Source organism: Octodon degus, unplaced genomic scaffold (assembly GCF_000260255.1).
Source record: "Octodon degus isolate 3935 unplaced genomic scaffold, OctDeg1.0 scaffold00261, whole genome shotgun sequence".
NCBI classification, from domain to species: Eukaryota; Metazoa; Chordata; class Mammalia; order Rodentia; family Octodontidae; genus Octodon; species Octodon degus.
In genome coordinates this window covers 1,950,084-1,964,975 of record NW_004524837.1, presented here as the reverse complement: position 1 = coordinate 1,964,975, position 14,892 = coordinate 1,950,084, and the positions used below count along the sequence as shown (strand labels likewise).

General features: G+C 43.4%; 1 protein-coding gene across 1 annotated transcript in view; it reads left to right on the top strand.

Annotated features, from left to right (window-relative positions):
- The first annotated feature begins 11,495 nt into the window (after window positions 1-11,495).
- The window catches only part of Ttll2 (tubulin tyrosine ligase like 2), a 4,876-nt gene continuing 1,479 nt past the window's right edge, over window positions 11,496-14,892 (top strand). The window contains 8 exon segments of the mRNA XM_023706512.1: window positions 11,496-11,578; window positions 11,580-11,595; window positions 11,768-11,845; window positions 11,847-11,991; window positions 12,383-12,447; window positions 12,449-12,603; window positions 12,605-12,743; window positions 14,801-14,863. Of these exon segments, the coding sequence (XP_023562280.1) occupies window positions 11,496-11,578; window positions 11,580-11,595; window positions 11,768-11,845; window positions 11,847-11,991; window positions 12,383-12,447; window positions 12,449-12,603; window positions 12,605-12,743; window positions 14,801-14,863 (744 nt within the window).

Sequence of the window (14,892 nt, the reverse complement as noted above, 5' to 3'; positions counted from 1 at the left end):
CCAAGACTTTGGGGGGACACCATAGAGCTGAACTGTAACAAGGACTTAGGTCTTTGAGATTTCCTAGTGGCGTGACCAAACTAAAAACAGATTACCTTTTCTTTTGAATATTACATCAATGGCCAAGTCTAAACTGCTTCCTTTTTTTCTTGCTAGGCCCTAACATCCCTCCTTCCAGAATGTTCTAAGTTTCCTGCCCACCTTCTCCCAAGCTCTAGGGGGCAGATCACACAGTTGGAAGAGAAGCTGAGTCTAGAGTTGAAAGAAATTTTGCTCTTCCTTTCCCTTCTCTCTCACCTCCCACTAGAAATATCACCTTAGAAGGGTCAGAAAATCCGGAAAGAGCCATATTTGCTGTGGTATGTGAGCCTGAGAAGGTGGTTCTCCAGGGGCTGACTATAAACCTATGTCCCTGAGGTAAAAAAAAAAAAAAAAAAAAAAAAAAAAAGAAGAAGAAGAAAGCTGGTTCAGGTCTCTTCTGCAGGGCAGGGGTGATCACAAAAGGATCAACCAATGTGTGCTGGAAACATGTCCTGCTGGGAGGACAGAGTCCCATGTTTGTTTCACCTGGTGTTTGGAAAGCAAGCATGGACAATGGGTGTCATCACCATAGAGGTGGCAGGACTGGGACAGAAAGAGACCAGCGCTACAGGATGAGGTGGGAGAAAGTGGAGCTCTCAGGATGGCATCCCTGGATCTCACATACTTGAGGGAGTGCAGGAAAAGACTGAGTGAAAGACAAGGACTTGCAGAGTGCAGCTACTGACCATGCTCTGAGAAGAGCCACTGTGTCTGGCCTGATAAGGGCAGAGGAGAGAGCATCAGCTTGGCGAAGCACACAGACTGGCATTGGTGGGCAGAACAGCTTGATGGAGCTTTGGGGATGAAAACCTGAAGCAGGACTCTCAAAGACACTTTTGTGGATGGTGAGGCTCTCCCACCTTTCCAGGAGGGCTTCTCCAGAAAGGAGAAGAACCGGGTGTGGGGGCAGACATGAGCACACAGTGGCAATACTCAGGGCTCGGAATGGGTGGGCACTGGATTACTGTAGAGCAATTTGCTCAGTAGTATCTGCAAGAAAGACAAGAAGGATCAACATCAATGTCCTGCTGTAGGTCACACAGGCACAACTTCACCTTCCTGGCTTAGGGTGCCCACTACTAAACTGCTTGTTAACAGCAATGAATCCAAGTCTAATCTTCAACTCTGATAGCTGCACTTAGTTTTTTAAATTTTGTATTGAATTGTAACTCACATACCAGAAATATACAGTAACACCCTTGTACAAGTGGGTATGTTTCTGTACGTGGACATGCCTGTGTACTCAACTCAGTCCCAGAACAGAACACACCAGTCTCACCAGAGACACCCAGGTAACCCTTCCCAGCGCCTTCCCAAGGGCACCAATCCACAAAATCATGGATTCATTTTACGCACTTAATTTTTCACTTGACCAACATAGAAATATCCTGTTTATTATAAGGGAGTATTAAAATGATGATAATAGGAAAAGTCCTCTCTGAACAAACACTTTCCCACTGAGCCAGGTACTGTGGTAGCCATGGAGTTTCCAGCAAACATTAGCCAGCAAAGGCTGCAGTTCTGTCACCCAGTCGGGAAGCTCTTTGGAGAGCAGACATGACTTCTGAGTTCCAGAATATTGTACAGTTTTTTGTACCCTCCTTTGGGCTTTGCATACAGTAGATGATTTTTTTTTTCTCAATTAACTGGCTGGGGTGTGAGCCTGTGTCCTTGCTTGGGGATAGGATGGAGGCTCCATAAATAAAGTGGTGACAGTTTGTTTTTTTTTTAATTGACTCAGAGGTTCACTAGACTTCATCCAAATTCCACTTTAATATCATAATGCACTGAACCTCCTCTTGGTCCTGACTGGAAGGCATATAAATTATGTCCTGGTGAACAAAAGGTGGGGGATGGGGTTCTGCCACAGTAGTGAACAGTCATTAGTCCACATACCTGAACAGTGAGGGCCACAAAATGCACCATTTTGGGGCCAAGGAGACGGCTCAGTGGAATAAGTGCTTCCCTGGCAAGCACAAGGACCTGAGTTCAATCCCTGGTTCCGAAAAAAAAAAAAAAAAAAAAAAAACAACAACAACAACAAATGCACCATTTCCTTCAGTATGAAATGGGGTCGAGGCTGGACCTAGGTTGCAGGGTCCCAGTGCTCCTCCAGGCAGGTGCTCATTGGCCACCAAGACCAGATCAGGATCACATGAAGATGTCAGCCAGGAAGAGAAATGAGTCACGTGAAATCATCAGAAGGAGGCTGAACATGCACAGCACAGGCTCACCTGGGAGGCAGCAAGGTGTTCTGGTCAGCTCCCTGGGTGTCCCTGGGCCCTTGGCAATGGCCTTTGGCCTCAGCTTTGCCTTCTTTCCTCAGTCAGACATCCAAGCTCTGAGGGAGCGTGGAGTCTTGGCAGCTCACATGAACATCTCAACTTGAGGGAAAAAACTTCAAAATGTTGAATATATTCATGGTATATTAAATCACTAAACAAGGCAATCCAGACTTCCCTGGCTGAAAACACTGCCTAAGTAGAATAGTTGCTGAAGCTAGCCTTCATGTTATGCTCACAAAGACAGTCAAGGTGGAAGAATTTAATTATACTTCATTTTTATAAAATTTATCAGCACTCAGGGCTGGAAGATAGCAATAATTTATGAGTTAACATATCAAACTGGAAAAGAAAAACACCTTCCTGATTACATTATGAATTACAGTTATTCTTGATTTGTTAATTAGAAAATCTATGCTGTTTCCCTTTTGCCTGATTAGAACTCAGCCAGCCTCCTCCTCTGGGGGATCATGCAGCTCTTACATCATTTCCTGAAGCTGTCTGTTGTTCCTGAAGGGCTGTGACAATTCCTGTAATCACACCGACAGCAAAACAACATTCAGCACTTGTCCGCAGAGGCAGGAGGCAGGAGCTTGGGCTGAGACAGAGGTCTTGTTCTTATTTAAGGAGCAAATTTTACTTAAACAAACAAAGAAGATTTATTTTGGAAATTCAACTGCTTTTGTGTATTTAAGATGCCAGTAGGGCAAAGCAAAAAGGGACTGCAGGAAGAGGTCCTGTTCCTTTGCTGCTCCTAAGCCTCTGTCCCTAGACACTGGGGATCAGAGAAGCCAGATCTGGGTGAGGGGTGGGGATGGTGTCCCTTTGTGAAGACAGCATGTTGAGCACCCCTGAACAACCCACATTTTTGTGTTTGGACAATGTGTAATATGATAATTAACTTTATAAAGTCTTACAACTAAATAAATCTGATGATGGAAAAATAAGAGGTAGAGCAAGGGGAGGAAAGAAGAGTTGACACGTGTCACCATATGCACACATGCCAATCGCCTTACAGTGAACGTAATCATTGTGTGCTGCAAATATGTATGAATAATAGTTAAAAGAAAAAAAGGAGAGTGAAACCCAGCTCTGTTTTGAGGGACTGTTTTGGAAGGAAGAAAGTATGAGAACCTGTGACTTCCAGGAGGCTGCTGTTACCAGGATCCGAATCCTCCTCCCCTTAGACCCCGGTGGGATAGTGGCTCTCCACGCACTGCAGGTGTATGGGGTCAGTGCTCCCATAGGCGTGGGACGCTTTGCTTTTAGCTGACTTCTTCCCATGGGCCTCCCAAGCCCATGCGTTCCATCGAGGCCCAGAGAATGTGGGTCTCCCCTTTCCTGTGCCAGCAAGATTTCTGACCTGGGCTAAACCAGAGTCAGAGTTCATGAAACCCCACAATTCTATTAATGACCTAATAGAACACTTGACAGTGACTTCTAAATAATCGATGCTCATTTGATACATTCATGTTCTGATTAAGTCAACTTAGCATAAGGCCAATCAAAGAAAAAAATTTACCTATTTTAAAACTCATCTCCTGGTGATGTGCTCAAAGACAGAGTAGGTTTTCACCTGTTCTAGCTTCATTGGCAGTTGAGCTAACTGGAGGCTACTCACACTGTGGTTGGTGTTTTTCTGGAGGTGGGAACTCTCACCTTACAAACATCCCATGGGCAACATCCTGGAGTATCCAAGTCCGAAGTATCCAAGAGGACTGCCTGCCTTGCTCTACAGGGAAGTGCTCCAGGCTGCTATGCCTTTTAAGGTAAGTGCTCCAGGCTGCTATGCTGTGGTGAGTTATTTGTATCTTTCTTTAACTGCATGATTTTATCAGACATTTTTGTCCATTCTAGCATCATTTTTACAATTCCTTACCAGTACATCTTGTGTACTGGATGGAAGGTCAAATACCCAAATGTGTTATCTATCATCTATCTCAAATACCCAAATGTGTTATCTATCATCTATCTATCTATCTATCTATCTATCTATCTATCTATCTATCTATCCATCCATCTATGTGTCTATCCTGACTTAACCATTTAGGGCAGAAGCCTATTTTGTAATATGATGTCAGATTCTGTGATGACTATTTTCATTGGGAATGGAGATTCCAAGGGATTTGGGGGTTCAAGGATTGAATTCACCTTAAGACTCCTGGCTTCTGACCTTAAAAACAGGCTCCTATAGAAAATGTGGGGTACAGTGGCTTATATCTGGATGTCCCCCCAAAGCCTCATGTACTCATAGGTGGGGCTTTTGGGAGTGATTGTATCACAAGTGTGTGATACTTGATTAACTACTGATTGGTTGAGCACAGCGCTGAGTGAGGACTTACAAAGAGGAAAGACTCATCCAATATGTGAGTGGCACCAGCCAATAGGATTGTAGCTTGAATTGAATAGATAGGGAAAGAAGGAAGACTCTCTGCTCGCTGCCCGCCATACTATGGGCTGCTTCTCCTTGCCGTACCTCTCTGTCATGCTAGCCTGCCTCTCCTCTCTGCCAGCCTGCTTCTGAGGGACCTGACTATGGACTGAAACCTCTGCAAACTGCAAGCTGAAATAAACCTTCCCTCTTTTAATTTGTGAGTGTCATATATTTAGTCCCAACAGTGAGAAAATAAGTAGGACAAGGGGACCTCACAGACAGAAATAAGCAATAGAATCAGAATCATGTATATAATTTGTACTCAGTATTACATATCACTGAATGAAAATGTGCATAATGTTTCATCCTGATATTGCACAGGAGAAAGTCTACTCCTTCCTTCCACCTTTTGCTGTGGGCCACTCACATAGCGCTAATGTGTAGTAACATGGTGCCGTGTGGAACCAGGCAGCCACATGGCTACATATCAAGCCAGTGCCAGCCCTATGGCCTACCAGGGCAGTGGGGGAAAAGTGTGGAGGCAGTACTCCTGGACAGCAGGAGGGAACTCTCAGGCTGCCTGAGTCTTTTCTGCAGATGAACCAGCTAGAGGAGCCCCACCATGTCTGAGTCTTTGCTAGATGTGTAGGCTCTGCATCTTGGCCCACTTGACCTCTGACCTGAGCCCAGTCAGTGGCCTGTAATTGGGAGGACAAGAATGAGGTCAGGTGCAGGAATATACCTGCCTCCTCCACGCAGGCATGCTGTTCAGGTGCCAGTCAGCACAGATGAGTAATTTCTTGTGCAGCATTGAACTGGAGACTGTTGCATGGTGAATATAAGGGAATAAGAATCCTGGGGCTGGGGATCTAGCTTTGTGATGTGTCACTTACTTCATATACAAAGGTCCATCCCCAACACCACACACAAAATCATATGATTTCTTCATCATTATAAAAGGTGCATAATTCTGCTCCACTGAAAGAAATAGTCCCCACTCTACCCACAGGCCACCCTGAACTCTCGTAGGGCACTGCTTGAAGATTTTCTCCCAGTTACAGGACTGCAAGTGCAGCAAGTTCAAGTCAAACACATGGCTGTGGACTAGCCCCTACCTAGTAGTACCCTGTGTTTACACACATGGACAGGTGCTGTAAAGGCCAGTGCCACATTCAGTCACCTCTGGTGAAGCAACACGGCTAACACGTGATCACAGACCAAAGATAGGGCTTATCAATCAAAAGGAAAACAAGAAGACACAGCTCTTAGGCAGTTTCCTTGAGGCCCTGTGGTTTCCCAAGTGTCCTCTGAGTGACAGGGCTCAAAGTCCTGCTCCAATGTGTGGTAGGACCCCTGGCCCTCCCTGCCCTGGTGGTTTTACATGTTGTACCCACTGCTCAGCTGAGACCCCAAGTCCAGGAAAGGGTACGGCCTCCCCAGAGGTTCTCGTCTGTGGCGGGACTCTTGTTCCACCCCACAGTTCGTGCTCTAACCACTGAGGTTTAGTGAAACTGCAGGAAGAGTGAGGGTGAGCAAGAGGGGCTCACAGAAAACCAGCAGATGTTTTTCACAGTAAGCTCTACACTTGGTGACAGGCCTCAGGGTACACAGAAGCCTGCTGCATTTTAGGAAGAACATGTAATTCTCGCGGTGCAGTGCAGCTGAGAGGGGCCTCTTGGAGCTGAGCTATCAGCCAGCATACATCTGTCTCTCTAGGGCCCTGCTCCCGGCCCAGCCTCACTGCCCCATCCAGAACCAAAAGCAGCTCAGTGCCTGCCTGGGGACCCAAGCCCTGCAGCCTGCCAGGCTCCAAAACCCATTTGTTAACATGACATACCAATTACTACCATACTGTCTCTCAAGAAAAAAGTTTTAAAAAAAATAAAGGGTAATAAATGAAAAAAAAAAGACACAAGGAAAAAGAAGTCACAGGACTGTCTTGCTACAATGCTGTATATAGTTAGATTTCTAAATTTCTGTGTAAAAATACGTGTTTATTCCTATTTTTTAAATTATTTTTTTCTTCATATTCTGTAGGGACTTAAAGATTAACATATCAATACTTGATGGAAAATACCTGTTCCATGTTATGCCTAAGATGTTTGATATTTAGACAGATACAGGGTAATAATAAGCTTCACTTTTGGAAGGTTTACAACCTAAGTTCACAGATCAAAAATTGGAGAAAAGGAAGGGCTGCAAGGTCAGTCAACATTTTGGCCCTAGACTTTCAAGTTCAGTGAAGACTCAGGATATAGGAGAACCTGTACTCTAACATTATGTAACTCAGTTGTGTCCCAAATTTTCTAATCAAGGAGATTATGAAGCCATGGAGGAAAGTGATCGATGATGTAGAGTGTGCCTAAGGACAGTCACCTGGAGAGAAAACATTCTCTCAGGCTTTCACAGAGAGCAAATTGGTCAAGCAATGGCCATGACTCATCCACATGGCTGACACTGACAAAGGATCTGCAACCTGCAGTACAGGGTTACAAGATCAATCCTGAGGTGACTTGACTGACCTTATCAGATACAAAAGTTACATTTCTTGTTATATAGGTCTTGCTTTATCTTGGTCTTAACCATCCAGCAGAAAAATATAAAAATGAGGTAAAGTAAAGCCATATTAATATGCTGAGCTGCAAAAGGCTCAAGTCAACAACTTCTGTGGATAACCCACTACTATTGTGGACTGCTGGACTGTGTTGGATTGTTTTGCTGAATTCACGTACCTATAGTATTTAGATGCCAATGGAATACCCATCTCTGACAGGACTAAACAAAAAAAGGGGATACAAAGGAAGGACCATTTGTATTGTATATACCTAGTAATTAGGATAGATATACAGCCACTTTTGCTTAATTCAATGAGAAGAAAGATTTGTACTAATAGTGTTTGGATAGGATATCCTGTCTGCGTCTTGTACTATGGATAACCACTAAGAAGATAACAATGTACAATGTATTTATTATTGAAGCTGTCCTATTAATCAGCTTTGAGACTATCTCATTGATATTTGTTTCTCAATAAAATAAAATTTTAAAAAACAGGTGAAAAGCATCTCTTCAGAGGCACATTCACTGCACTGAAAGGGGAAGACAAAGCCATCCACCATCCATCATGAATAATGATACACAAGAAATAATTATCTCTATACTGTTACCATACAATATCAATACTATCTCTACTATCTCATCCTTTATTATCCTCATTGTAATGTATATTAATTGATAGGATAATATACAAGACACTATTACATATTAATTTTAAAGACTCAATTGATAGATTATTTAGAATACACTTAGAATATAAGTATTTAAGTATACAATTATACAGTTCACTGCTACTGGCAATAGCCAGCATCGCCAGTCACTTCTTATTCCCTTATATTCACCATACAATTTCCAGTTCAAATAGTGCTCAGGAATGGGGACCTCCTCCCTTCAATTCAATCACGGAAGAAAACACATTGCTATGAAAATATCCCTAGAGAGCGGTGGCCTTACACTGTGGTCCTCTGCACAGCCAGAGGACAAAGTCCTTGCTCTCTCCCCATGTCCTACCTACTTCTAACCAGTGCACTTGGTGGTCCCAGCCCAAATGCTTAATCAAAGAAAGTCTGGCTAGGCTCAATGTCTCCACACTGAAGACACAAAGAGAAAGAAGCTTGGGAAGAAAAGTCCCAAAGGGTGTGTAGTCTCTCAATGACATTTTAATAGGGAAACAGACACTTAGTTCAAGTGGGATTTGAGGCCAGCAGCACACTGGGTCAGCAGCTCCTGGGAGGCACGAGGTCTCCCTGGAATGTTCGTGTTACTCCTCACCAGGAGCACTAGCTGGTTTCCTTGGTCTCTAGGAAGGACAGTTTCCAGGCCTGCACAGGCTCAAAGGCTGGCCATCTCCAGGAGCCCATCCTCTAGAGAGGCCCTGCTCATGCTGCTGTGTGCTGCTGGTTTTGAGCTTTTGATGTATTTCTTCTCAAGGTTGGAGAGAGGGTGGAAATGTCAGAAGTTGTTCAAGTGTTTAGTTTAATTTGCTTGACTTAGTACACCCCACCCTGAAGAGTGCCGTGGTGATTGAGGTAGTGCAGTACTTACAATCAAATGAGTTTGGGAAATGTGGTCTACTCCTCAAAGACAGAAAGTGAAGCTCAGAAGGTGCTGAGGAGGCAGCCAGGCCCCACACAGGCTGCACCGCGCTCCAGCACTAGTGCACGGCCAAGAGAAGCACTTCGGCTTCCTTTCATCCAGTGTTCACAAGTACTTAAGTCTAACCCCCATACACAAGCCACAAACACAGGACGTATACCACACACACCATGAACACCATACACAACATGTATTCACTACATATGCACACAATACACACCACACAAGCACAAGAAACACACATGCATACACACGTGTATATACACACATACACTGCTTGAGATACTTGTTAATTCTACTGAACACAGTTTGGAAACATTACTGTAAACTGAGATTGAAGTTTTTATTTTATCTTATTATTATTATTTTTTGTATTTTAGGGAAGGGTTCACAGGGTGTTCAGGGTCTCATTACTAGATTAGACTCATAGTGATCCATCTGTTTACAGCCTCCCAAGAGCTGGGATTACAGGCGTGCACCACAGCAGACCTGGGTGATGTTTTTAATAATCACACTAGATTCACCGATTTTGGGTCTGCCTTGTATTACCAATAACAGGTAACTTCACTGTGTCAACACTGCTTTGATCACAGATCTTTTGGAGTCACCATCCCAGTCTCTGACCCTCAGTACTGTGTCAGTGCAGATGTCCACAGCAGTGGACTACAGTTTTGTAAAGAAAGTTATTTGTTTGTCACTTTTTATTTTTATTTTATTGAGAAACAAATATCAATGAGACAGTTTCAAAATTGATTAATAGGACAGTCTCAAAAATTAATACATTGTACATTCTTACCTTTTTAGTGGTTATCCATAGTATAAGATGCAGACAAAATATCCTGTCCAAACACTATTAGTATAAATCTTTCTCCTCATTGAATTAAGCGAATGTAGCTGTATATCTGTCCTAACTATTCTGTATATACAAATACAAAATGGTCCTTCCTTTGTATCCCCTTTTTTTGTTTAGTCCTGTCAGAGATGGGTATTCCACTGGCATCTAAATACTATAGGTACGTGAATTCAGCAAAACAATCCAACACAGTCCAGCAGTCCACAATAGTAATGGGTTATCCACAGAAGTTGTTGACTTGAGCCTTTTGCAGCTCAGCATATTAATACGGCTTTACTTTATATACCTCATTTTTATATTTTTCTGCTGGATGGTTAAGACCAAGATAAAGCAAGACCTATATAACAAGAAATGTAACTTCTGTATCTGATAAGGTCAGTCAAGTCCCCTCAGGATTTATCCTGTAACCCTGTACTGCAGGTTGCAGATCCTTTGTCAGTATCAGCCATGTAGATGAGTCATGGTCATTGCTTGACCAATTTGCTCTCTGTGAAGCCTGAGAGAATGTTTTCTCTCCAGTTCACTCTCCTTAGACACACTCTGTGTCATTGGAAGCAGGCCATCTCCAACTCCCTGACAACTTCCCTCAATTTCAAAGACAGCTGCAAGCCAGGCCTCCTTCCTTTCTTCTCTCCTTCACTCCCTCCCTGCCTGCATGCCTCTTTTCCCCTCCCTCCCGTTTTGCCTTCTTCTCTTCCCTCTTCAAAACTTCCTTTGCTAAAAATGCAGCATCTGTCAGAACTCGCCCCTTTTGCTTCAGAGACTTTTGAACACCACACTACTTCCATCCAGAAAATTATGTCTGTGATAAATTATGCATGGGTGATACTTTGTCAGAGAAGCACGTGAGAAGTGCCTTAGCTTGGAATTTTTGATGAGCACACTGTCTTTGGACCCGGGAATGTCTTTGTTCTCCCTGATGCTTCTCCCTTCTTCTGGAGTTCATGAGGCAATAGCATGTAGCAACATCAGTTATGATTTTCTCAAAAACTAGCTTGTTCCCCTTATTTAACATTCAGGATATTTCAAATCTGTAATTTCCATTTATCTTATAAAGTATGAACCACAATCCTCACATTTTAACTCTTTCTGCTGAAAAGTTTTGTTAAAGCTCAATTTTTTTTTTCTCGAACATTTTATCACAGGTTACCACACACTTCAGTGGTCCACACCTCTGCCCACTGGCACTTCCAGGGGACGAGCACTCGGATAGGCACCTGGATGTCTGGCCTCTGTCATCTTTGAACTTCTCAAACCTAGAAAACTCTCAGTGATCAAATGGCATCATGATTCAAAGCCTCTTTTGGCATGCTTGAGCTCATTTAACTTTAAAAATGCTTTGTTTTTGCTGCTGATCACACTGCCTGTCCAGTCCAGTGGGATTTGGCACAGGCGCATGTCCTTCAAAGCTTCAATGGTATAATTGCAACCATTTAAAGCTGTAACTACCAAATGTAACAAGCAGGTGTACAGAGAAAAGATGGAGAGGAAACCAGGAGGATCTGTGCTGTGGATGTGGCAGAAAGCCTCTAGGTGTCAAAAGGTGGCTATCCCTGGGACTGTACAAGGCAAGGGAAGTACAGAGCGAACAACACACCTTTCTCTCTGCAAGTTATGCTAGGTCACTACCTCGAGCCCCTCATCAACACTTTCTTCACTATCAACATTTAGAAAGTAGCCCACGCCTTGACCAAAGATGAGCCTGCACAGGGCTTCATGAGGCCCCCGTTGTGTTGTGTGGATGAAAGCATGCCAGATGTGGTGCAGAGCATCTGCTCGAGGGCAGCTGGGGCAGAATGTGCAGAACCAGCTCCTGTACTACAGGGCCTCAGCCTTTCATAGTTGAGTGTATCAGCGTCAAGACACAGCAGTGGCTGAACCGCTTCCAGGGCACAACCACGCTCACCAGAACCATCTGGCCAGACACCTGAAGCACAGGAAGAGAAGGAATGGTACGTCTCCTTAGGAATTCACCCCCTCCATGTTTGTCATGAGCAGCTACACTGACTTCAAGCCTGAAAACTCAAGGAGAAGCAGACACCAGGAACCAAACACAACTATGAATTATCTTGTGGGAGGGGCATAATAATTTTCAGCAGTATTAAATAAAGATCTAATCTTTGATGGCATATGTCAAGTCCAGAAATAGATCTGCAGCCATTTACTTGTTGGTTGAAGCTTTAAGCCTTTGACCACTTACATGTATCAGGAAAGGTTAGTATGATTTGCCACAGAAAAGTTTGACCACTGTAGTGATACGAGACAGAAGCCTGACATCAGAAGACAGCAAAGAGCAGGAAATAGAGCCCAAGCTGTCTCTTGGAAATTCCCATGAGCTGGGATACAAGGCCACAGATAACAGCATCTTCTGGAGGTGTCCTTTCTGTTCTTTGATCCTTCAGTGTTCCGTGAATTTAGAGATTGGTGAGTGCCGGAAGGCAATATAGATAGCAGTTTGTTTACAACAAGTTAGTTATGCACATTCCTTAGCCAAATTACTTATGTGCATTCCTTAGCCTCATTTTGGTGGCTCAGGACTCACTTAGAGCAAGACTGAGCTCATGAGTTCTCTGGTTACATTAATCCAGTCTACCTGTTGTTTCTTTTCAGCTCCAACTGATAACATGCAACAGACCACTGCTGATTTGCAAGACTGTTATGCCCTTCTGACCAATGGCAGCATCAGTGAATTCGGAGCCTCCTGTGAGCAGAACAAAAGAGATGGTTGGTCATGGCTGCAAGTGGATTCTCAGCCAGTTCTTCTCCGACCTTCCCACCTGGGATGTGGCTGGCCTGCTGCTGTGCCATCAAATCCATCTCATGATTATCCTCATCCTCCTCACCAGGGCTCTTCACTCCCCATTGCTCTCTCTTTTGGTTTGATATTCTTATGGATGACAACTTGAAACCATGCTTTTAGAAGTCAACTAAGTCCACCTTCTCCTTACATTGTTCAACAGATGTATTAGTGAAGAGAAAACTTGTCCTTGATATTACTGAATTGGTAATATTTACTTAATATTTTACTTAAATATTCTAATAAATGAGGAGAAAGAATGCATAAATCTATAAAAAATGGACATTCTAATGCCTCTGTTGCCAGTATTGATCATCAATTCTGCAGTGTGCACAACTCTTTCCCCCAGGAGTGTCCAGTACAATTCACAGGCAGGCACACAATAAGAAGGACCTGATACGGAGAAAGTGGCAAGGTATCTGTGTGTATGCACAGACACTTTCCAGCTGAAACAACACCATCAGGCAGGACTCACTTCTATCATCAAGAGAAACACCCAAAACCAAACCAAAGCCACAAGCAGACACACACCCTGTAGGACACTTACTCCCCACATTTCACACATTCAATCATGACCTTGCAGGACAAAGACTGCCCTCGGTGTCCCTCAGATGCTGGCTGATTCCCAAGCAGGCAAGTTTGTTCACATTGTTTGCTTTCAATGTGCCTACTTTTTGACTTTTCAGAAGTGAACTAAATGTCAAAAGGTAATCCAAGGTATCCAGAAAGTAGTGAATAAATAAATTCCCAAGTGACAGAAAGTAAAAACAAGAGAAGGTACCATGGCCTCTTGAAAACCATAGATTCTTATCCCAGAGAGAGCAACAGATCAAGCCCTTAATGTATGCCTTCAGCATCTGCCCATGTCATAGGGACTAAAGATATGGCAGCAGATATAAATAAAGAGCAGTTTCGTTGTCAGGGACCTGAAGGGACATGTATAGCAGTGCCATTGCAGCCCCCAACCACGGCTGGTATCACTGTAGGTCTTGAAATTGCCCTATGCATTGCCTGCAGCCCTTCTCAACTGAAGTGCTCTGAGAGCGGCTGTGTAGCCAGGACCCCACTGCTGACGCTAGTCCCTGACTCTTGAGATGAGCCCTCTGCTCAGGGCCAGCCCCATGTGCCTGGCTCTTTGAGACAATCCAGCCTATCCATGAACAAAGAGGACTCACACCCACTGAAGCTTCAGGTAACAGAAGCGCAAAGTGCGGTAAACCAGCATCAGCCATGACCCAGATCCAGTGCACTCAGTCATGACCCCAGGGACAATCCCAGTGGCCCAGAGCTAATCTGAAAAAAATGCTTTCAATCCTTAAAGGTTAAATTTGCAGTTTACACCTTTAAATGCGTTGACACAAATATGAAACCTACAGAGGGCAGCAAAGAAAAAGCCCTCATTTCACCAGCAAAGGAAACAAAGTTCCAATAACAAACCTTAAAGAAATACAAATGTATAAAAGTGCTTGAAAGAAACTTCAAAATAATCAACCTTTTCACAAAAACTCAGTGAGATGTAAGAAAATACAAATAGGCAATTAAATGAAATTTAGAAAACAATACACAAAATCAGAACTTCAGTGAATAAAAACCATTAAAACAACCAGGCCAAATTTCTGAAGGTGGAAGAGTATAATGACAGAAGAGAAAGATTCAAAACAGAACTTCAGTAGTGTACTTGATACTTCTGAGGACTTAAACTGCTAAGACAGGCCAGTTGAAATTATCCAGTTAGAAGGACAAAAATAAAAAGTCTGAAAAGAGATGAAGAAAACATGGAGGATCTACAGAACATGGTCAAAGCTATGAACGTGTGGGTAAGGAAAGTGCCAGCAGGAAAAGAGGAGCTCTCAGAAAGCTTACGGAATGAAATATATTCGGGCAATTCCCCAAATTGGAGGATGAGTGAACTCAAGGACTGCAAGAAAAATTCAAAGAAGATTACTCTGAGTCACCTGCTACTCAACTGACAGAGGCCAAATACAAAGAATCGTGAAAGCATCAGGAGCGAAGAGACTCATGGCCCAGGAAGACCCTCAGAGAGCCATCCAGACTCTCCACAGGAGACCTGAAACCAGTAAGAAGGAAGATGATGATTAAATTATTTTAAAAACTGTCAACCAAGAACATTATACCTAGGAAACTGCTCTTCAGGAGTGAAAGAGAACAATTGCTTTAAATATAAATATTTAAATTCTCTAATCAAAAGATACAGAATATATAGCAGACTTTTCAAATTAAGTGAGCTTATTGGCACATTTTAGACATACATGACGATGCCGCTCGTCACAGTGCGCTTGCAGCTGCGCGTGACGGTGTACGTGACGGTGCCGCTCGTCACAGGGCGCTTGCAGCT